The 23,735-nt window shown below is 45.0% G+C and overlaps 2 protein-coding genes across 7 annotated transcripts in view; one reads left to right on the top strand and one right to left on the bottom strand.

Moving 5' to 3' along the window:
• GTF3C1 (general transcription factor IIIC subunit 1) overlaps window positions 1-1,537 on the bottom strand; it is a 102,425-nt gene extending 100,888 nt beyond the window's left edge. For both annotated transcript variants that reach the window (XM_053554664.1, XM_053554665.1), the window contains exon 1: window positions 1,203-1,537. In XM_053554664.1, coding sequence (XP_053410639.1) covers window positions 1,203-1,423 — 221 coding nt within the window. In that variant the 5' untranslated portion in view covers window positions 1,424-1,537. The remainder of the gene's footprint in view (window positions 1-1,202) is intronic.
• A 63-nt stretch (window positions 1,538-1,600) lies between these two features.
• KATNIP (katanin interacting protein) overlaps window positions 1,601-23,735 on the top strand; it is a 243,581-nt gene continuing 221,446 nt past the window's right edge. For 4 of the 5 annotated variants that reach the window (XR_008373188.1, XM_053554667.1, XM_053554668.1 and 1 more), the window contains exon 1: window positions 1,601-1,707. Coding sequence is in view for 3 of the 5 variants with exons in the window: in XM_053554667.1 (XP_053410642.1) it covers window positions 1,701-1,707 (7 nt within the window). In the remaining 2 variants the exon portion in view is untranslated. The remainder of the gene's footprint in view (window positions 1,708-23,735) is intronic. The other variant, XM_053554669.1, reaches the window with a different exon arrangement.

The raw sequence follows: 23,735 nt of genomic DNA, 5'->3' as shown, positions 1-23,735 counted from the left end.
ATTCTAGCACTCTAGAAGGCTGAGGTGGGTGGATGCCTGAGCTCAGGAGTTTGAGACCAGCCTGAGCAAGAGTGAGACCTCATCTCTACTAAAAATAGAAAAATGAAAAAAATTAGCCAGGGGGTGTAGTGGGGTGCTTGTACTCCCAGCTACTTGGGAGGCTAAGGCAGGAGGATCTCTTGAGCCTAAGAAACTGAGGTTCCTATGAGCTATGATGATGCCACAGCATCATCACCCAGGGCAAAGGAGTGAAACTGTCTAAAAGAATTCATTAAAATTTCCATTTGGTTCTCAAAAAAAGAAAAAAAATCTTAGCACAGTCCCTGATTGTAATAAGCATATGTAAAAGTCATTTATTATTCTTCATTCCCTACTTCCAGTTCCACGCTTCAGCCAAACTTAACTTTTCCTTCCTTTCACCTCTGTTGTTCTCTGTTCACAGTACTCTGCCAAATGGCTACCTAAATCCAACCTTTAAGCCTTGCCCTGGACAGTACTAACTACCTCTGGGAACCTCCCCTGACCCTCATATTATGTGTTAAGAGTACAGACTCTAGAGATGGACAGTCTGGGTTCAAATCAATTCTTAGTCTGTTATTACCCCATAACCGTGGGCAGGTAACTTAACTTCTCCGTGTGATTCAGTTTCCTTCTCTGTAAAATGGGGACTGTAACAGCACCTAAGTCCTGGGGTCATTGTGGGGATTAAGTTAGTTCAATCTCCTGAAGTTCCTAGAATAAATTCCTAGCATAGTACCTGGCCAGTAAAAAGAGCCCTTGAAGTTTAATGTTACCGCTAAACTTGCTGATAAGCAGATTTCTAACTGCCTTAGCCTCTCCAGTCTGGCACTGGATGAATACTCCATAAAGGTTTGCACATCTCAATTGTCCCTGGTCTGGTTCTGAAATGCCGTCCCTCTCTAATCCTAACCTCCAATATAAACGGAAATACTCTTGGAAGCCTGAAGACTATCCTTCCCATCCTGTTCACCGCCACCCCTGAACACAGACACGGACGAAACGGGCTATCAAATAACCCCCAACTCCACCCGACTCCTGGGCCCTCAAGCCTGAGGTCACCCCCGCCCCCATTCAGACTCGCTGTTCTCCCTCAGCTCCACTCCCTTCCCCCGCCCCCTCTCAATTCCTTCAGACCCCGGGCCCTAGGCCCGCCCGCCCGCTGGGCCAGGCCGCTCGCTCACCGGTCCTGGAGCTGCAGGTCGGGTCGCTCCCGAGGCTCCTCATAGAAGCTGATGCCCGGGTTCGTAACAAGGGCCCGCCACAGAAACTCCTGCGTGTAAGGTTCCAAAGGCAACGGAAAGGGCGGCACTCGAGTCTCCAGACGGCTCCACAGCGCAGGCAGACACAGGCCATCGAGTCCCTCCAAAGCCACTTCGTCCAACAACGACTCCAAGGCGTCCATTTCTACTTAGTTGGTTGCGCCCGGGGCGCCTGCGCACCACGCCGCCAAGGGCCCTGGTGCAGCACGCCTGCGCACAACAATCGGCGGCCCAAGAAGGTGGTCGAACTTGGGAGATCTGAAGAGGAGTTCCAGAGTCGATGTGACGTCACGCTCCTAGGGCGGGCTCAGTGAGTGGAGCTCTATCACCATTGGTTCAAAACTCTGCAGTAACCAGGGGAACTGCAAACAGTGTAGAGGCCGCTTCCGGTTCGAGCACCCGGAACCGCCGCCTCTAGGGATGGACGGTGAGTGTCCGTGGGTCCCTCCAGGAGGTCGGGCAGTTATTATCCTATCCCTCCTGTGCCCTTCCTGGGCAAAATCTTAGGCCATAGACACCTGGACCATCACTTCCTAACCCAAAATGGTCTTATATCTGAGGGGAAAGGAGGTTGAGTGGTCCAGAATGCGGAGGAGAGGCTGGGATAGTGGTCAGTGTTATGGCCATTCTGCGGAGCTGTGGTGGTGAAGGACCCGGTACTGGTCCTTGACTCAGTGAAAGGACTTAGGGTGGGGAAGAAGTAGAGTTCTAAGGAGGATCTTGTGTTCTGGGATGTGGGACTGTCGAATCTGGGAATTGGTATGGAGGTAAGTTTGATCGTGGAGAGTGTTGTAAACAGCTGCTGGGAAGGGAGTTGGTATGGGGCGTGGAGTGAGAATAAGGAACACTTCATTCATGTACGCTGACATTAATAATAATAATAGCCCACGTTAACAGGGTACTGTCCGGTGCCAGGAACTCTTGTGAGTACTGTCAGGAAGCATCTTACTAAACTTCGTAAGATCCCTTTGAGGTCAGTGTTATCTCACCTTACAGATGAGGAAACTGAGGCCCAGAGAAGTTAAGTAACTTGCCCAAAGTCAAACAAGAAGGCAAGTGACAAGCAGAGAGAGGGAAGGAGAGAGAGGGGTGGGGCCTTGGTGTGTGCCACACCTTCTGGGGGCAAGACATGATTGCAAGAGGGACTTTACCTAACAAATGCAATCAGTGTAATTTGGTTTGTATTCCAAAAAAAATAAATAAATAAGCAAGTGACAGAGGGAGGAACACAGACACTCTGTCTCTGGAGCTGATTTATAGAATTTGAGATTTGGAAAGGTTTATAGGGATCCTTCATTCCAGAGTTTGCAAATGCAAATGTCCGCTGAGAAAAGTCTAGTGGTTTGGATTGCGATTGTCACTGAAAATCAATTCTCTGTCTAAAAGGGAAGCTGCTCACTGAGTTCCAGCCAGTTGTCTTCATGATACCATGATATGGCCAGTCTGACAGCTAGAGACAGACTCACTCTGTGGGTCACCGTTTAGGGATCCCTGATTAGAATCATGTTATTAACAATTAGAAGCAACCAGAAAAGAAAACAGAATACTCTGATATCTTACTTTGCAGATAGGAAGACTAACATCTAGAGAGACTGGTATTGTGTATATCAGAATCCAGATCATTTTCCTTCTTACACCATTGTCCCTCTCACTCCTGGGAATTTGTTCCTGGGGAATTTGCATTTCCTTGATATCTACTGAATGCGGGGGGGGGGGGGAAACGTTTTTCATTGAACATTCTGCCCTGTGCTTAGATGTCTTTGCCCTTAGTACTTTAGAGTTACTATAAAATGGCCTTTACCAGTTTGCCCTGTGGTAAGGTCAATGTAATGTTGCTACAGAACAACAGTTCTAAAACTTTTTAGCCTCAGGACACTTTATGCTCTTCCTCAAAGAGCTTTGCTCATGCCTATTTTATCTATGACATTTACCATTTAGGAAATTAAAACTGGCTGGGCGTGGTGGCTCACTTCTGTAATCCTAGCACTATAGGAGGCCCAGGTGGGTGGATTGCCTGAGCTCTCAGGTTCAAGACCAGACTGAGCAAAAGCGAGACCCTGTCTCTACTAAAAAATAGAAAAATCTGAGGCAAGAGGATCGCTTGAGCCCAAGAGTTTGAGGTTGCTGTGAACTGTGATGCCACAGCATTCTACCCAGGACAACAGCTGGAGACTCAAAAAAAAAAAAAAAAAAAAACAGGGGTGGCACAGTGGCTCATGCCTGTAATCTTAGCACTTGGGAGGCCAAGGTGGGTGGATTGCCTGAGTTCGCGGGTTTGAGACCAGCATGAGCCAGAGTGAGACCTCATCTCTAAAAATAGCTGGGTGGCTCAGCGCTCATAGCACAGTGGTTATGGCGTTGGCCACATACACTGACACTGGCAGGTTCAAACCCGGCCCAGCCAGCTAAACAATAATGACAACTGCAACAAGAAAAAAATAGTTGAGCATTGTGGTGGGTGCCTATAGTCCCAGCTACTTGGGAGGCTGAGGCAAGAGAATTGCTTAAGCCCAAGAGTTGGAGGTTGCTGTAAGCTGTGATGCCACAGCATTCTACTGAGGATGACATAGTGAGACTCTGTCTCAAAAAAAAAAAATAAATAAAAATAACAGAGAGGAGTATTTTAACTGCCTTTTGAGATAACTGTTGACTCTGGTCTTTGATTCTACACTAGAACTTAGCAAGTGGCAGTTTCTTAAAGGTTAGTCATAATGTGGCATCTGAAACCAGAGTGGTGAACGTTTGTACTGTGTTATATTAAAAGCTATTGGTCTATCTCATTCTTTGGCTACTTTACTTATACATGGTTATATAATATCGGTGAGTCCTTATTTGGAAAATTTTAGTTCACTTACTGAGTTATGCAAATCTTCTAAATGTTGATCTCTGAAATGTCATTACACATGGCCTGGCTCAGTGGCTCATGCCTGTAATTCCAGCACTCTGAGAGACCAAGGTGGGTAGATTGCCTGAACTCACAAGTTCACGTTGGAGACCAGCCTGAGCCAGAGCAAGACCCTGCCTCTAAGGGCGCCATGGCAGGCGTCTATAGTCCCAGCTACTCGAGAGGCTGAGGCAAGAGAATGTCTTAAGCCCCAGGAGTTTGAGGTTGCTGTGAGCTATGACACTATAGCACTCTACCAAGGGCGAAAAAGTGAGACTTTGTCTCAAAAAAAAAAAAGAAATGTTATTACACAGTATCAAAAAATCATACTTGTTAATATTACCACCTATACCATTTTTTAAAATAAGAATTTAAGGCTTGGTGCCTGTGGCTCAAGCAGCTAAGGCACCAGCCGCATACACCTGAGCTGGCAGGTTCAAATCCAGCCTGGGCCAGCCAAACAACAATGACGTGCAAGCAAAAAATAGCCAGGCGTTCTGGCGGATGCCTGTAGTCCCAGCTACTTGGGAGGTGGATGCAGGAGAATCGCTTGAGCCCAGGAGTTGGAGGTTGCTGTGAGCTGTGATGCCACAGCCCTCTACCCAGAGTGACAGCTTGAGGCTCTGTCTCAAAATTAAATAAATAAATAATAAGAATTTAAGTGTTGGGAAGCTGTTAAACTCAAGGTAATAGAAACAAGTTTTCCACTTGTTTTTATTTTGAAAGCTTATATTTTATCATTTGCCACAAATTCTATCAGTTATTTCCTTGAAATGACAGGCTCACTTCATTTGTATTTGAGAAAACTTCTGCTAGGTACCCAAATCTGAATAACCATAATTTGTCTGTTACTTGTTCATGCGAGTAAAAAGGGCATTTCAAACAAAATGCAGTTAGTTCACCTGGCAACTCAAATAATTCAAGAATTGTTTTCTGAGATCAACCTTTGTTCTTGGCTTGCAGCAAATGTTTTATGTGCATTTCCCATTTTTCCACAGAATATTAAAAAGATGTGTAATCCTGAGTTGAGATGTATTAAAATTAATTTTTACCATTTCATCAGAACATACTTAAGTGAAAACTATTTGTTTGCTTGTTTTACTTAGAGTACATAGCAGTAAAAAATAGAAGTGCTAGTACAGGGTGGCACCTGTGGCTCAGTGGGTAGGGTGCCGGTCCCATATACCAAGGGTGGCAGGTTCGAACATGGCCCCGGCCAAACTGCAACAAAAAATAGCCAAGTGTTGTGGCAGGCACCTGTAGTCCCAGCTACTCAGGAGGCTGAGACAAGAGAATCACCTAAGCCCAAGAGTTAGAGGTTGCTGTGAGCCGTGTGACGCCACGGCACTCTACCCGAGGGCGGTACAGTGAGACTCTGTCTCTACAAAAAAAAAAAAAAAAAAAAGGAGAAATTTTTTCTAAGAGAGTCCTTTACCCTAAGGTTAGATTTAACCTTCAAAAAATCGCATTTTCTGTTCTAATTTTTAAAAATCTTATTTACACATAATTTCATGGGCACAGTAGCTGTTGGGCAAATTGAAGCATACCTTAATGAATTGTTACTCTAGCCAAATAAATAAGCTGTGCCAGGCCTTATTAGAAAGATGTTTACTGGCTGGGCGAGCTGGCTCACGCCTGTAATCCTAACATTCTGGGAGGCCAAGGTGGGTGGATCCCTTTAACTCTAGAGTTCAAAACCAGCCTGAACAAGAGCAAGACTTCTCTAGGTGTTGTGCCAGGTACTTGTAGTCCCAGCTACTGGGAAGACTGAGGCAAGAGGATCACTTGAGCCCAAGAGTTTAAGATTTCTGTGAGCTATGATGCCAGGACACTCTACCCAGGGCAACTGAGTGAGACTCTGTCTCGAAAAACAAAAATAAGGCTTGGAGACCATAGCTCAGTGGGTAGGGCCCCGGCCACATACACTAAGGCTGGCAGGTTTGAACCCAGCCCGGGCCAACTAAAACAACAATAAAAATAGCTGGGTACTGTGGCAGGCGCCTGTAGTCCCAGCTACTGGGAAGGCTGAGGCAAGAGAATCACGTAAGCCCAGGAATTTGAGGTTGCTGTGAATTGTGACGCCAGGGCTCTCCACCCAGGGCTACAGGTTGAAAAAAAAAAGCAGAAAGATGTTTAATTGCAAAACTCACAAAAGCTTAAATGTCTAGCAAATACCCCAAATGGACTGTAGTTTGGTCTATTCTGCATGTCCAAATGACCCTAGTTCTTCACAACACTTTCTCTGGCCTATTGGTTTTGACTTCAGGCAGGCCCTATCTGTCTCTGTGAGGCAGTGTGTAATATGCTTTTAGTGCTGGGTGCCGTGGCTCACGCCTGTAATCCCAGCACTGTGGGAGGCCGAGGAGGGAGAATTGCTTGAGCTCAGTTCAAGACTTGCCTGAGCAAGAGAGAGACCCCGACTCTTGAAAAAAATGGAAAAACCCAGCCAGGCACCATGGCGAGCACCTGCTAAGGCAGCAGACGCCCACAACCCGAGTCTGAGGTTGCAGTGAGCTTTGACGCCACTGTACTCTGCTCAGGGGCATAGATGGGACTCTGTCTAAACAACAACAACAAAATAAAAAGGAAAATAAATAAAAAATAAGCAAGGAAATAAAAAAATATGTATAATGCTCTTAGGTTTGGGAGGGGAGCAAATGGCCTTGGATTTGGATCTCAGCTATGTACATTGACTTCTCTGAACCTCAGTTTTTCTGTCAGTAAAATGGCGATGATGATGAAGCCTACCTTGTTTTGTGGATTCAATGGAAGAAAGCCTATAAACACTTAACACTAAGTCTGGAACATAGAAAAGTGTTCCTATCAGGGGTGGCGCCTGTGGCTCTGTGAGTAGGGTGCTGGCCCCATATACCGAGGGTGGCGGGTTCAAACTCAGCCCCGGCCAAACTGCAACAAAAAAATAGCTGGGCGTTGTGGCAGGCGCCTGTAGTTCCAGCTACTCGGGAGGCTGAGGCAAGAGAATTGCCTAAGCTTAGGAGCTGGAGGTTGCTGTGAGCTGGATGATGCCACGGCACTCTACTGAGGGCGATGAAGTGAGACTCTGTCTCTACAAAAAAAAATAAAAGAAAAGTGTTCCTATGGAGTAGCTGGGGGTTTTTTTGTTTGTTTGTTTGTGTTTTTGAGACAGAGTCTTACTTTGTCCCCCTTCGTAGAGTGCTCTGGTGTCATAGCTCACAGCAACCTCAAACTCTTGGGCTCAAGTGATTCTCTTGCCTCAGCCTTCCAATTAGCTGGGACTACAGGTGCCCACCAAAACGGGGTCTCGCTCTTGCTCAGGCTGGTCTCGAACCTGTCAGCTCAGGGCAGTCCACCTGCCTCGGCCTCCCAGAGTGGTAGGATTATAGATGTGAGCAAACTGCACCTGGCCTGGGGTAGCTGATATTAATCATTACCTGCAAATGAGCAAGACTTCTTCCACACTACTCAATAGAAGAGGGAAGTGCTGCTGATGGAGCTCTCTAGCAAATAATAATCTTTGTAATTAGCTTACTCTTTGTTTAAAAGAAAACCCAACGCTTGACCTTTTTTTATTTACTTGAAGGCAAATTGGCAGTATTAAGCGTTTTCTGCCTGTGAAAATGTTCACCTTTACATTAAAGTCAAATTATCCCCAGTGCTTTTAAAATATGAGATAGTTTCGGGGGAAAAAAATTCTACTTCATTTTCAAGGAACATAATAATTAGACAAAAGTTCAGCACATCAATATAATTAGAAAAGATTGGAAAGCTGTTCATTTGCTTTTTATTCCCCCCACCCCAGAGCAAATATTCAACATTTCCCCTGTTTATATTGTTCATTTGCTTAGCAAACTTTATCAAAGAATTAATAATGCCAAGATGCAATTTAGCTTAGCTTGTCCAAATAATCCCAAACTACAAACGGGTGACGGTTGAATTAGTAAGGTTTTGCTGAAAGCACGCTTGTTGGCACGTGTGGTTGCTTCTGTCTTTGTGTGCTGTTTACATGAGCTCCTGGTGATTTATCTGTTTCTCTTATGACTTAAGATAAACCAAGCAAAAAAATAACAAAATAAAATAAAACAAAGCAAACATTCAGCAGGCAAAATAAATGTGTGTACCATATAGTCTTTGTGTCTGATCTTTTTTTTTCTTCTTTGCTCCCATCCTATCTTATTCATTTTTCTCTCAATTTTTTTCAGTGTGTATTCCTCCCTGTCACTTTAACTTATAGGAAGTTGGCACACTATGTTTTGCTTATTTTTCCTTATGACATTCATTTAGTGATTCAGTAACATTTCAGTGCCTCTGTGTGCTGGAATCCAAAGAGACTAAAATGAGTAAGATTGAATTCAGGTGAAGGTGATAGGGGAGTTCATTCTACTATTCTCAAAACTTTTCTGTAAATTTATTTGAGCCACAGGGACCTCCCTGTATTTTTATATTTTTGAGACAGTCTCAAGCTGTTGCCCTTGGTAGAGTGGCATCAGCTGTGGCTGTGGCATCATAGCTCACAGCAACCTCCAACTCCTAAGCTCAAGCAAACCACCTGCCATAGCCTCCCAGAGTGCTAGAATTACAGGAGTGAGCCACTATGCCCAGCCTTTGAAGGTGCCCTTTCCAATGACTGGTTCATTGCATCTATTTCCTGTCTGTGCCTATCAGCATTTGAAGTTACAATTCTGCTTTAGTGTTAACTTACATAGTTTTGAAAATTCAGAGTGGCGCCTGTGGCTCAAAGGACTAGGGCGCCAGCCCTATATGCCGGAGGTGGCGGGTTCAAACCCAGCCCCTGCCAAAAACAGCAAAAAGAAAAGAAAAAGAAAATCCACGTGCCCTTCATTATGTGCCATACTATACTAATACTTGTTCCTTAGTTTTTTTGTTTTATTTTGTTTTTTTGTTTTTGAGACAGTCTTATTATGTTGCCCTGGGTAGAGTGTCATGGCGTCACAGCTCACAGCAACCTCAAACTCTTGGGCTTAAGCAATTCTGTTGCCTCAGCCTCCCAAGTAGCTGTGACTACAGGCACTGGCCACAATGCCCAGCTATTTTGTTGTAATTGTTATTGTTGTTTGGCAGGCCGGGGCTGGGTTTGAACCCACTTCTGTGTTATGTGGCAGGCGCCCTAGCTGCTGAGCTATAGGCTCCGAGCCTGTTCCTTAGTTTTGATCTGGAAAAAAAAGGAATATAGTCTCTACCCCTAAGAACTTAATAGTTGGGCCGGACGTGGGGGCTCACACCTGTAATCCTAGCACTCTGGGACACCAAGGCAGGTGGATTGCTTCATGAGTTCGAGACCAGCTTGAGGAAAATTAAGGACACCACCACCCCCCAACCTGGGGAGGTGCCTTACACCTATAATTCCAACACTCTCTGGGAGGACAAGGCAGGTGGATCATTTGAGCTCACAAGTTTGAGACCAACCTGAGCAAGAGTGAGACCCTGTCTCTAAAATATAGCCAGGCGTTGTGGCAGCCACCTGTAGTCCCAGTACTCAGGAGGATGAGGCTGGATGAGCTATTATGCCGTGGCACTCTATTGGGGAAAAGTGAGACTCTATCTCAAAAACAACAACAACAAAACCCCCCAAAAACTTTATAGTCTGGTGAGAAAGCCAGACATAAACAGATAACTACAATTCACTATGGGAGTCCCTAAAAGATAAGGTCTATAAAGGTCTTTTCCCTTCTGAAAGCACTGAGTTCCATTGCTTGCTTTTGTAAATAAAGTTTTATTGAAACACGACTATGTCCTTTCCTATACATATGGTCTGCTTTGGCATACACATAATCTGTAGCTGTTTTTATGAAGAATTGACTTGTAGCAGAGACCATATGGGCCACAAAGCCAAAAATATTTACTATCTGGCCCTTTACAGAAGTTTGCTTTGCTGGCTGCTGCTATACAGAATCTGATTTGATCCTTTTTTTTTTTTTTTTTTTTAAGAGACAGTGTGTTGCTCTGTCACCCAGGCTAGAGTACAGTGATATAGTCATATCTCACTGTAGCCTCAAACTCCTGGGCTCAAGGGATCCTCCTGTCTCAGCCTCCTGCAGATGCATGCCACCACACCTGGCTATAATTTTTTGTTTTGTTTTGTTTTGTTTTCTCGATGCTGCCCAGGCTGGTCTGGAACTCTTAGGCTCAAGCAATTGTCCACCTTGGCCTTCCAAAGTGCTACAATTATAGGAGCAAACCACCTATTATAGGAGCTACCTTGACTGGCCTCTGATTTGATTCTTAAGACAATTTTTTATGATACTGTGTGCTGATTTTATACAATATGTAGCTAGTAGGAAATAGAGCCATGACTTAGCTGAATAAAGTATATACTCTTTTTTTTTTGTAGAGACAGAGTCTTACTTTATGGCCCTCGGTAGAGTGCCGTGGCCTCACACAGCTCACAGCAACCTCCAACTCTTGGGCTTAAGCGATTTCTTGCCTCAGCCTCCCGAGTAGCTGGGACTACAGGCGCCCACCACAACGCCCGGCTATTTTTTGGTTGCAGTTCAGCCGGGGCCGGGTTTGAACCCACCACCCTTGGTATATGGGCCGGCACCTTACCGACTGAGCCACAGGTGCCGCCCAGTATATACTCTTTAGTATGTTATCAAAGACCTGTCTCAACCCTGTCCCTGCCAGTACATGGCCGGGAGAAGGTCTGTGGGTAAGGCCTGCCCATTGGGCTAGTGGAAGAATATATAGTTTACAAGGCACCACCCTTGACATCTTGGCTCCCTCTGGGTCTTCCCCTGTGACTGCTCGTTTATTTCCAAGTAGGAGAGGCCATGATATGCAATATGGTTAGTTGGAAGGAGGAGCTTGAAGCTATTTGCAGAACCTTTATGTAAAAATAAAGTATGATTACTGATGTCTCTTGTAGCCTTAACAATTGCCCTATGCACATATCTTTGGAGAATTTGGAATGCAGTTCCACTCCAGCTTCATCATTCCTTTTCTTTATTTCAGATTTAGGGAGTATACAAGTTTTGGTTACATGGCTAGCTTTTATATATTTTAGGTCAGAGTTTTAAGTGTGCCCTTCACCTAGAAAGTGCACAATGTACCAGTGAAATGTACCTGTTAGTTGTGACCAGCTTCATCTTTAGATACCCAGTCTCATGCCCAGAGGTATTATACAGTATTGTACTAGGACCATAATGTGTTTCCCATATTCAAAAATAGTGATTTCACATAAGAACCTGGACTTTTCAGTCTTGATAAATAGGGCGCTTTGGCCCCACTGGGACTGCATTGTCACACGGCTCCAGTTCTCTAGTGCTGGACAGTGACCATCCACTTGACCTTGGACATGTGCAGAAAGTTTGACATAGTATCCAAGAAAGAGATTAACTGACTTGTAATCTATTGACTTGCTGGCCAGTCTCCATGAAGCAGACAGAGGAAAGTTCCTCATAGCCAATCTTCCAGAGATTTTGACTGGGTCCCCTTTCTCCAGTGGAAAAGTGTGGTTCCCCCAGCCAACCCAGTCCTGACATCATGCTCTGCCCTAGCTACCTCACCTGCCAAACAACAATGACAACTACAATAAGAAAATAGCCGGGCATTGTGGTGGGCGCCTGTAGTCCCAGCTACTTGGGAGGCTGAGGCAAGAGAATCACTTAAGCCCAAGACTTTGAGGTTGCTGTGAGCTGTGATGCCACAGAACTCTACCAAGGGTGACATAGTGAAACTGTTTACCACCCTGTCCCACTTCCTGTTGCAGTGAAGGTGCTTTCACTCCAGCTCTTCCCTCACTTTGGAGCCTGCTGCTACCTTGACCCTCCTGAACTGATGGATTCTGTCACTTACTATGCCCTTTAGGGAAAAGAAGGTTGTGAGTTTTGGGCAGGAACCACAGATGTCTGGTCACCTGCAAGGGCCACCACACTTTTCTAAACTGAGTAACTAGTGATGCTTTGTGTGTGTATGGATGTCCTGTCCCAAAAACCTCAAACTATTTAGATACATTTTTGAACCCATCTAAGATCACAGAAGGTTAGAGCAGAAAGAGACTCGGCAGATCTAGACCAGGTTCCATTTTGAGGCAGTACCCAGAGGATCCCAGGCAGGCTCACAAATTAGGAGGCCTCCAAGGGCCAGGAAATACAAATGGCTGCAAGCAACTTAAGTAACAGCTGTGGCTGGGGTTTATTTCATTATGCTAGTTATATAGATTCCTTTCAATACCTAAGTATGCTTTGCATACCCAGGGGTATTATTCCATTTTATAAAGAAATCTGTATACTAATTTCTTGAAACATGTGACCGCCTCAATTTCTCCATCATGTAATAAAAATAGAAGTAATAATTGAATCTACCTCCTAGAGTTTTGAGAATTAAATGCTTTAATAAGACACAACTTCTGGCGGTGACCTTAGCTCAGTGGGAAGGACGCCAGCCACATACACCAATGCTAGCAGGTTCAAACCTGGCCCTGGCCAGCTAAAACAACAATGACAACTGCAACAACAACAAAAAATATCTGGGCATTGTGGTAGGCACCTGTAGTCCCAGCTACTTGGGAGGCTGAGGCAAGAAAATCGCTTGAGCCCATTAGTTTGAGGTTGCTATGAGGTATGACACCATGGCACTCTACCCAGGGCGATAGCTTGAGACTGTCTCAAAAAAAAAAAAAAGAGAGAAAGAAAGAACTTCTTTAGAGTAAGGCCTGGCCCATGGTTGATGCATCTGTATTAGCTGTGATGATAATGACAAGTCTCATTTTTACTGAAAGTGTGGCCACATGAACCTTCACTTCATCCTTTTCATAGGGAAAAACCTCTCTGACCTGCTGGCAAATGGCACCTTGGACTTGACTGCAATGGCAGGAAGGCAACAGGAAGAACTATAGTGTGGGAGTCAAGGACACTGCCATCTGGCAGGCTGTTGTCGCTAGGCAGGAATGCAGGCCCTGTCTTACCAGTTCTTTTGGTTTTTCAAGAGAGTCCATGGCTCAGTGCCCATAGCTCAAGTGGTTAGGGCGTGGGCCACATACACTGAGGCAGGTGGGTTCGAACCCGGCCCTCACCTGCTAAACAACAATGACAACTGCAAAAAAATATGGCCAGGAGTTGTGGCGGGTGCCCATAGTCTCAGCTGCTTGGGAGGCTGAGGCAAGAGAATCGCTCAAGGCCAAGAGTTTGAGATTGCTGTGAGCTATGATGCCACATCACTCTACTGAGGGCAACATAGTAAGACTCTGTCTCAAAAAAAAAAAAAAAAAAAAAAAAGAGAGAATCCAGAACTCAGGCTTTTTTTTTTTTTTTTTTGAGACAGTCTCACTATGTCGCCCTTAGTAGAGTGATGTGGCATCACAGCTCACAGCAACCTCAAACTTTTGGCCTTAAGTGATTCTCTTGCCTCAGCCTCCCAAGCAGCTGGGACTACGGGTACCCACAACGCCCGGCATTTTTTTTTTTGTTATAGTTGTCATTGTTGTTTGGCAGGCCTGGGCTAGGTTTGAACCCGCCAGCCCCAGTGTATGTGGCTGGTGCCCTAACCACTGAGCTATAGGCGCCGAGCCAGAACTCAAACTTTTATTTATCTTTTTTGAGACAGTTTCACTATGTCACCCTTGGTAGAGTTCTGTGGCATCACAACTCACAGCAACCTCAAAGTCTTGGGCTTAAGCGATTGTCTTGCCTCAGCCTCCCAAGTAACTGGGACTATAGGTGCCCACCACAATGCCCGGCTATTTTCTTATTGTAGTTGTCATTGTTGTTTGGCAGGCCTGGGCTGGGCTCGAACCTGCCAACCTCAGTGCATGTGGCTGGTACCGTAACCACTGTGCTACCAGCGCCGAGCCAGAATCAGGCTTTTAAAATGTGAAATCTCCCAAGGTTTAAGTGTTGGCAGAAAAAAATAATTAACATTATGGAGACAAGACGTAGGCGTGTGGGCTGGATTCAGCCTATGAATGAGAGTCCAGTTGTCAGGTGCAGAGGCTAAGGCACAGGGAGGTTAACTGCCTGCTGCAGGGAACCCCAGAGTAGGAGAGCAAGGCTCAAATCTGTTTCAGCCCAGCACCCCGCAGCCCCTCCACTCTCCCCACCTCCATGCTGTAATAGCCAGCTGTGCAGTGGGAGGTTCTGCTCTTGCCTCCTTTGAGAAGGAGATTTCATTTTAAGCCTGGAGAAGGAAACCGTGAAACCCAGGGCAGAGGATTAGACTCTCTTCTCCCTCTCTTAGAGTTGTCACTCACCTTGCCAAGCCTTCCTGATTCTGGACAGGAGCAGAAGGGGCAGAGCTTGTGGAGTCCAACTAAGGGGTTCACACTCTGACCCCTTTTATCAGCTACACGATCTCCTTGAAGTTAGACTCAGGGCCTAGACCCTTAAATTGTAAAGTAGAGATTAATAATAGAACCTTCCCATAGTGCTATTAGGAGAAGTGAATGAATTCATTCATCTAAAGGCCTTAAAACGTAGTAACTTTGGACTAGGGGTACATTCTTACAAAATAAATAGTTTTCTAAACTGTTTAGACACAGGCATTTGGAACAGCTATCTTAGTGCCAACTGCTTTTCCATTTCTTTGCTTCATCAAGGTAATGTAGGTTGACCTTACCTTTCGTGGTTTTTTTATCACTACCCTTGGAAATAGTTTGTCTTCAAGATGCAATACTTTTCTTCAGAAAGGAAAACAGATAAAAAGGTATCTAGTTTGCCTTATATAAGAACAGGCAATATTGGAAGAAGAAAAGAGCTGAAGAAAAAAATGAAAACCTTTTTTTTTTTTTAAATACCTATTAGAAACAAACTACCCTTGCATGGAAAATTGTTTACATTTTTAGTGAAAAGGACTTCTGCCTTCTTATTTTGGGGAGAAACAAGAGCTGAATTCATTACATCTTAAATTTGGCAGAAATGAGCATTTCTGTGAGTCAGAGGGGGTTGGGAAGATCTGTAGTAAGCAATGGTGATTTTATTTGGTTTTACTCTCTGGAAAAGGAGATAACACAATCCGAGAAAGTGAAATTATGTTTTTCTAAGTTTAAAATTCCCTTTTATTGCACCTAGAATAATGCTAGGCACAGAGTGGGCGTTTGAGTTGTTGTGGCGTAAAAAAAAGTAAACTCGTAAATTTTCTGCTTATCTTCAAGGCTGGCATAGGTATAAAATTGTTTGTTTTTTAGAGACAGAGTCTCACTTTGTTGCCCTCAGTAGAGTGCTATGGTGTCACAGCTCACAGCAACCTCCAGCTCTTGGGTTTAGGCAATTCTCTTGCTTTAGCCTCCCGAGTAGCTGGGACTACAGGTGCCTGCCACAACGCCTGGCTATTTTTTGTTTCAGTTTGGCCAAGGCCGGGTTCAAACCCACCACCCTCAGTATATGGGGCCAGCACCCTACTCACTGAGTCACTGGAGCCACCCTGTTTTTTTGTTTTTTGGGGTGTTTTTTGAGACAGAGTCTCATAATGTTGCCCTCAGTAGAGTGCTATGGCATCACAGCTCACAGCATCCTCAAACTCTTGGGCTTAAGCTATTCTCTTGCCTCAGCCTCCCAAGTAGCTGGGACTATAGGCACCTGCCATAATATCCGGCTATTTTTGTTGTTGTTGAGACAGAATCTCAAGCTGTCACCCTGGGTAGAGTGCCGTGGTGTCACAGCCTACAGCAACCTCAAACTCTTGGGCTTAAGCTATTCTCTAGCCTCAGCCTCCAAGTAGCTAGGACTACAGGTTCCTGCCACAATACCTGGCTATTTTGGGGTTGTAGTTGTCATTGTTGTTTGGCAGACCAGGGGTGTTGTGAACCCACCATCTGTGGTGTAGGTGACTGGTGCCCTAGCCGCTTGAGCTACAGGTGCGGAGCCTATTACTTATTTTTGAGACACAGTTGCAAGCTATTGCCTTGGATACAGTGCCACAGCGTCATCAAACATCATAGCTCACAATAATCTTCAACTCTTGGGCTCAAGTGATCCTCTCGCCTCAGGTTTTCTACTTTTACTTAGAGACAGGGGTCTTTCTCTTGCTCGGGCTGGATTGGACCTCTTGAGCTCAAGCAGCCCACCTGCCTTGGCCTCCCAGAATGCTAGGCTTACGGGCGTGAGCCACTGCGCCCTGCCCCTCTGTGACTTTTCAAGTTCTTTTTGTCCTATCATTTTAGTGTACCTTATTTTTAAATGAACTCACATGAATCCACAGAAGCCTGTCAATGGAAAACCACCCAACCTCTGGAAAATGAACATCCCTGACTGTGGCCAGAGAGCCACGTCCAAGAAGCCTTCCCGGCTATTTTTGTTGTTGTTGCAGTTGTCATTGTTGTTTTAGCAGGCACAGGCCAGGTTTGAACCCACCAGCCTCAGTGTATGTGGCCGGCACTCTACCCACTGAGCTACGGGAGCCACCTATAAAATTGTTTTTTAAAACACAAAATAAATGAAATCCTTAGAAGAGCACCTAGTGCTTGCTTAGTAAGCTCTCAGTAAAAATTAGTTAACTGAGGAAGGAGCACATCTTTTTCCTTAGGATTCTGAGGAGTTTCATATTCTATTTCACATATTTTTCAGGGCAGTTTGGCAGATCATTTTGATTGGGGGGGATGCAAACAATCAAAGGCACTTTAGTTTGGATACTCATGCGCACAAACACAGAAAATCACAAATGCAAAGTCCTCACTTGTATTCTATGGGCAGCTGGGATGGGTGGACAGGGCTGGCTTGAGAGAGGGAATGGGCTTAGGAGCTTGCATGAAGGATTCAGAGAGAGACCAAAATACTTTGTAGCCTGAGAAGCATGTTGTCACATAAGCCACTGATTAGATTACAGAAGTGTAGCATTTACTCATCTTTACTATTTCAAATAGAAAAAAATCAATATTTTCCAATTATCTCCAATGGTGTGTCAAAGTTACTTTGTCATAGTTTGTTTTACCATCTCAGAAAGAGCAAGGGGAAAGGGTCAGGGAAGCATGTTGCCCAAGAATATGAAGTCTTTACTGTGGTTCTTTACTCATGCCTCATGTCCCTTCCAGCACCATCCATTCAGAAATTCAGTCATTCACTCATTCTTCAATTCTAGAAATGTCTACCGATGCCTACTCCATTCCAGGCACGTTCCAGATGTGGAAGATTTAGTGATTTTAAACAAGGCCAGACAATTTCAACTCCAATTCATGGGACTGATATTTAGTAGGGAGACAGACTGCAAACACATCAATAAGAAAAAGATAAGTAGGGAGGACTCGGGGCTAGTTTATTCTGGGGAGGTGGGTCTGTTTAAGCTGAGATCTGATTGATAAGAAGGAGCTCTTGGTCTGGCACTGTGGCTCATGCCTATAAATCTCAATGCTTTGGCTTGGTGCCTGTAGCTCAGCGGCTACGGCGCCAGCCACACACACCGGAGTTGGTAGGTTCGAATCCAGTCTGGGCCTGCCAAACAACAACTACAGCTAAAAAATAGCTGGACGTTGTGGTGAACACCTGTAGTTCCAGCTACTTGGGAGGCTGAGGTAAGAGAATCACTTAAGCGTTTGAGGTTGCTGTGAGCTATGACACCACAGCACTCTACTGAGGGTGAGGGTGAGGGTGAGATAGTGAGACTCTGTCTCAAAAAAAAAAAAAAATAATGATAAAATAAAATGAAAAAGATGAGGGGAGGCCCAGTGCTGTGGCTCATGGCTGTAATCCCAGCACTCTGGGGATCTGAGGCGGGAGGACAGCTGGAGTGCAGGAGTTCTAGACCATCCTGGGCGACACAGTGAGCCCAGTCTGTACAAATAATTTCTTTTTTAAATGGCCAGGCATGGGCATGGTGGTGGGCACCTGTAGTCTCAGCTACTCAGGAGGCTGAGGCAGGAGGATCGTTTGAGCCCGGAATTTGAGGCTGTAGTGAGCTATGTTTGAGCCACTGCACTCCAGCCTGGATGACAGAATGAGTCTCTGTCTCTTAAAAAAAGACAGAAAATTCCAGGGGGAAAAAAAAAGGTCCAGAGAGATGACAGGGCTTAAAGAGAAATAAACAGACTTAGGATATATTTAGGAACCAAAGTTCAGTATTTGTGGACTGTTGAGATCTATGAAAAGTCAGCAATTTATGGGGGAGGGAGCCAATAACTGCTAAATACCTACTATATGCAGCTCCCGTTCTAAGTGTTTTATATGTACTGTTTTAACCCTAATAGTAGTCTTTTTTTTTGAGATGGAGTCTCACTCTGTAGCTCTCAGTAGAGTGCTATGGCATCACAGCTCACAGCAACCTCAAACTCCTGGACTCAGGCGATTCTCTTGCCTCAGCCTCCTAAGTAGCTGGGACTACAGGCTCTTGCTACAACACCCAGCTATTTTTTGTTGTTGTTGCAGTTGTCATTGTTTAGCTAGCCTGGAGCAGGCCCTTGGTGTACGTTGCTGGCGCCGTAACCACTGTGGTACAGGCACTGAGCCAACCCTGACAGTAGTCTTAAAATGGACTTACAACTAACAGAACTGTGGCTCAAGGAGTAGGGAGCTGGCCCCATATACCGGAAGTGGTGGGTTCAAACCCAGCCCCAGCCAAAAACTGCAGAAAAAAGACTTAAGAGAACACCCAGACAGGTAAGAGTGGCTGAGCCAGACAGGCTGACCCAGAGCTTCACCTCTCAGCCACTGTATAGCACTCTCCCCAGGCTCTTATCTAATTATGTAGTTTGAGGACAGCCAAGAACGCATGCCTAAGCATTTCTAAACCAAACAAATGCACATAACAGTGTGCAGGTTATAAATAACCATTTCTAGCTGCCAGATACTATTTGGGTTTGGAAAGGAAGAAAGAATCTTAGCATGACTTGTTTATCTTAGGTAATTTGGCATTAAACTAGGCCCCAGAAGTCGAGTTACACAGAAAATGCCAAGGAAAAGTGACAGGGATATTGTTTCAGTCTTTTCCAGTCAGAAGGTGACATAAAGGCCCAGACAGCCTGGAGAGAATGAAGAGGAGTGTTTACCCAGCTTTCAAACAGTCCTACTTTTTGCCTAATACAGTTCTGTTATTTAGGTGGGATACCCTTAAAGAAGTCCATGGCATCAAGATGAAATAATGGGACAGGCAGGAGGTTTTCTAGTGCTCTGCCTAGTTACCTATTAGTTTGGAAACCAGAGGTCTGTTTTATTGGGCCTGTACAGAACTTTTTTATGTCTCTGGAAAAATCTAATCCAGCAAAACCAGGCCTGCATTCCTACGTGGAAACCAGCAGTTGGAGCCAAGCAGTGATTACCCCATGAGGCTGGGCAGCTGCTCTCAAGGCTGCTCTGTACCCTCCCCGTCCCCACCCTGCCTCCTTCCTTTATTTGCCTGGCTTTGACACACACATATCTTGTTTTTTTTTTTTTTTTTTTAGACAGAGTCTCATTTTGTCACCCTTGGTAGAGTGCTATAGTGTCATAGTTCACAGCAACCTCAGACTCTTGGGCTCAAGCAATCCTCTTGCCTCAGCTTCCCAAGTAGTCCTAGCTACTTGGGAAGCATCTGCCACAATGCCCGGCTATTTTTAGAAATGAGGTCTTGCTCTGGCTCAGGCTGGTCTCAAACCTGTGAGTTCAGGCAATTCACCTGCCTCGGCCTCCCACAGTGCTAGTATTACAGGCGTGAGCCACCGTGCCCGGCCCTTTTTTTTTTTTTTTTTTAAAGACAAAAGTCTTACTTGGTCACACTGGGTAGAGTGCTATGGCATCATAGCACACAGCAACCTCAAACTCGTAGGCTTGAGCAGTCTTCTTGCCCCATCCTCCCAGTAGCTGGGACTACATGCACCTGCCACAACACTTGGCTGGTTTTTCTGTTTTTTAGTAGAGACAGGTCTCATCTTACTTTTGCTCAGGCTGGTCTTGAACTGAACTCCTAAGCTCAAGCAATCCACCCAACTCTGTCTCCCAGAATGCTAGGATTATGCAGTCTCAGGTGTAAGCTTGGATGACACACAGGTGTTTTTGCAGACATTATGGGTGGAAGCCAGATTCAGGGTTCAGGAAGGATGTATGGGGGTAGGAACAGTCATGACAGTGGATCTGAGGGGGCTCCTACCTCTGGGCTTGATGAGGGCATGCAGGCAGGTAAACAACAGGGTGTCATGAGCATTCTGAGCACTGGATTAGCGGTCAGACTGGCTAGTTTCAACCCCAGGTTTTTTCCTTTCCCTGCTCTGTGACCTTGGGGGTTTGCTTTGCTTCTCTGTGCTATTAGCTTTGTTGCTGCACATGATAGGAAATCCCAAGAGCTATCACCTGGGGAAGAACCTACCAGTTGTAGGTATTCCATAAGCACTGACTCCAGGCAAAACCAGGTTGCCACACAACCCATCCTTCCAAGTCTTGACTTTCCTTGATCTTTTTTCCCCTTTCCCTTTTCCCTTTCTCATCTTCTTTAGCCATTTCATAAAAACTTTGCCCTCCAATAAATGATCAGGTCACCAAAAGCCTATTGGCTTCACTAAGAAATTGTTTCAATTTCCAGAAGCCATATTTGGTCGTTGCTTCATTCTTATCTCTCATGCATTACAGATTGATCTCTTAAAAGAAGGCAGTTTGTCCTCTGAAAATATTGCTTATACTTTCCTGCAAGCATCAGGGTCCTGAGGTTTGTGGAGGCCACTCCATCAGGGAGGTGAAACACTACCGCCCTCCACCTTGGGGCTTCAATAGGAATGTCAGCAGCATTTCTCATTATATCATGTATTTACAAATTTAAATCAGCCTTTGGACATTTAATATTTTATTTTTATTTATTTATTTCTTTTGCAGTTTTTGGCCAGGGCTGGGTTTGGACCCACCATCTCCAGCATATGGGGCTGGTGCCCTACTCCTTTGAGCCACAGGCACCGCCCGACATTTAATATTTTAAGTTTATTTTAGTTTTTTGAATGGAAAATAGATTCAAATAAATCATTCAAAAATAAAAACAATATAAAAAAGTTACATTGATAAGTCCCTCACATGTACCCTCTGGGTGGTTCTTTATACAAATAGAACCAATAAGAAAACATACTTTTATTTTCCCTCTTTCTTATTCTTTTAATTATATATGTATACACATATATATTGTTTTCTCTAATCTGCTTCAAAGGAAGATTTACCACTTTCTTTTTTTTTTTTTGTAGAGACAGAGTCTCACTTTATGGCCCTTGGTAGAGTGCCGTGGCCTCACGTAGCTCACAGCAACCTCCAACTCCTGGGCCTAAGCGATTCTCCTGTCTCAGCCTCCCCAGTAGCTGGGACTACAGGCGTCTGCCACAACGCCCGGCTATTTTTTGGTTGCAGTTTGGCTGGGGCCGGGTTTGAACCCGCCACCCTCAGTATATGGGGCGGGCGCCTTACCGACTGAGCCACAGGCGCCGCCCAGATTTACCACTTTCTTAGAGAAAAGTTTACATATTACATATTTCCCACCCTTGATTTTCTTTTTTTTTCACTTAAAATATGGCCGTCTTTTAGGGATATGTAAGAAGTAGAATATGAGGCCAAGTGTGGTGGGCTCACCCCTGTAAACCTAGCACACTAGGAGGCCGAGGCGGGTGGATTGCTTGAGCTCACGAGTTCAAGACCAGCCTGAGCAAAAGCGAGACCCTGTCTCTAGTAAAAATAGAAAAACTGAGGCAACTGGGCAGTGCCTGTGGCTCAGTGGGTAGGGCGCTGGCCCCATATGCCAAGGGTGGCGGGTTTGAACCCAGCCCTGGTCAAACTGCAATAAAAAGTCTGCAATGCCTGGGTGTTGTGGCGGGCTCCTGTAGTCCCAGCTACTCAGGAGGCTGAGGCAAGAGAATTGCCTAAGCCCAGGAGTTAGAGGTTGCTATGAGCTGTGACCCCATGGCACTCTACCAAGGGCAACAAAGTGAAACTCTGTCTCCAAAAAAAAAAAGAAAAGAAAAGAAAAACTGAAGCAAGAGATCACTTGAGCCCAAGGGTTGGAAGTTGCTGTGAGCTAGGACATCAGGGCACTCTACCAGGGCAACAGCTTGAGACTCATCTCAAAAAAAATAATAATAAGTAGCATATGGGCCGTGCCTATAGCTCAGTCTGCAGGGAACTGGCCACATGCACCAAGGATGGTGGGTTCAAACCCAGCCCGGGCCAGCTAAAAAGCAATGACAACTGCAACAACAACAACAACAACAACAAAAAAAAAAAATAGCTAGGTGTTGTGGCAGGCACCTGTAGTCCCAGCTACTTGGGAGGCTTAGGCAAGAGAATCACTTAAGACTAAGAGTTCAAGGTTGCTGTGAGCTGTAACATCACGGCACTCTACCTAAGGCAACAGCTTTGGACTCTGACTCAAAAAAAAAAAAGTAGACTATGAGCCTGCTCATTTGTTCTTCCAGCTTCATAGTGTTCATTCTATTGTCTAGGACCACTATATTTATTCAGCTGTTCCCTATTGATGGATTCAGGGGTTATTCTAATATTTGCTGTTGCAAATGATGATACAGTGCACATGATTGTTTTCTGTTGTGGAGGTGTTTCTTCAGGGTGGATTCTAGTGTGATATTGCTAGCTCAAAAGGAAAATGCATTTGTACTTTTGAGAATGTTTTCAAAATACCCTCCAAAGGGACTGTGCCATGTGATGCTCTTCCCAGCAATCCTGTTCCCCAAATCCTGCCAAGTTGTGTACGGTCAAACCTCTGTATTTCTGTCAATCTTGTAGGTGTGAGAAAATGATATTTCAGTGGAATGTCTGTCACATAAATTTTTCTTTTTTCAAGACAGAGTCTCACTATGTCTGCCCTCGGTAGAGTGCTGTGATATTACAACTCACAGCAACCTCCTTAAGCCCTCCTCTTGGGCTTAAGCGATTCTCTTGCCTCAGCCTCCCAAGTATCTGGGACTACACGTGCCTGCCACAAGGCCTGGCTATTTTTTTGTTGTTGCAGTTGTCATTGTTGTTTAGCTGGCCCAGGCCGGGTTCGAATCCGCCAGCCTTGGTGTATGTGGCTGGTGCCGTAACCATTGTGCTATGGGAGCCAAACCTCATTTTTTTTTTTTTTTTTTTTTGAGACACAGTCTTGCTTTGTCACCCTGAGTAGAGTGCTATGACATCATAGGTCACAGCAACCTCCAACTCTTGGGTTCAAGGGATCTTCTTGTCTCAGTTTCTGAGTAGCTGGTACTACAGGCAACCACTGCTACACTTGGCTAGTTTTTCTATTTTTATTATTAGTATTATTATTATTTTTTTGAGACAGAGTCTCAAGCTGTTGCCCTGGGTAGAGTGCTGTAGCATCACAGCTCACAGCAACCTCAAACTCTCGGGCTTAAGTCATTCTCTTGGCTCAGTCTCCCAAGTAGCTGTGACTACAGGCACCTGCCACAATGCCTGGCTATTTTTTTTTTTTTTGTAGTTGTAGTTGTTTGGCAGGCCCAGGCTGGCTTCCACCAGCCCTAGTATATGTGGCTGGTGCCCTAGCCTCTGAGCTATAGTCGCCAAGCCAAGTTTTTCTATTTTTAGTGGAGATGGGGTCTTGCTTTGCTCAGTCTGGTCTTGAACTACAGAGCCCAGGCAATCTACCCACCTCAGCCTTCCACTATAGTAAGATTACAGGCATAAGTCACTGTGCCCACCTGTCATGTAAATTTCTTTCTTTCTTTTTTTTTTCTTTTGAGACAGTCTCACTTTGTC

This window comes from Nycticebus coucang, chromosome 12 (assembly GCF_027406575.1).
Source record: "Nycticebus coucang isolate mNycCou1 chromosome 12, mNycCou1.pri, whole genome shotgun sequence".
Taxonomy (NCBI): Eukaryota; Metazoa; Chordata; class Mammalia; order Primates; family Lorisidae; genus Nycticebus; species Nycticebus coucang.
Note: the sequence above shows the minus strand (reverse complement) of the source record. Positions and strands in the feature narration are given on the sequence as shown.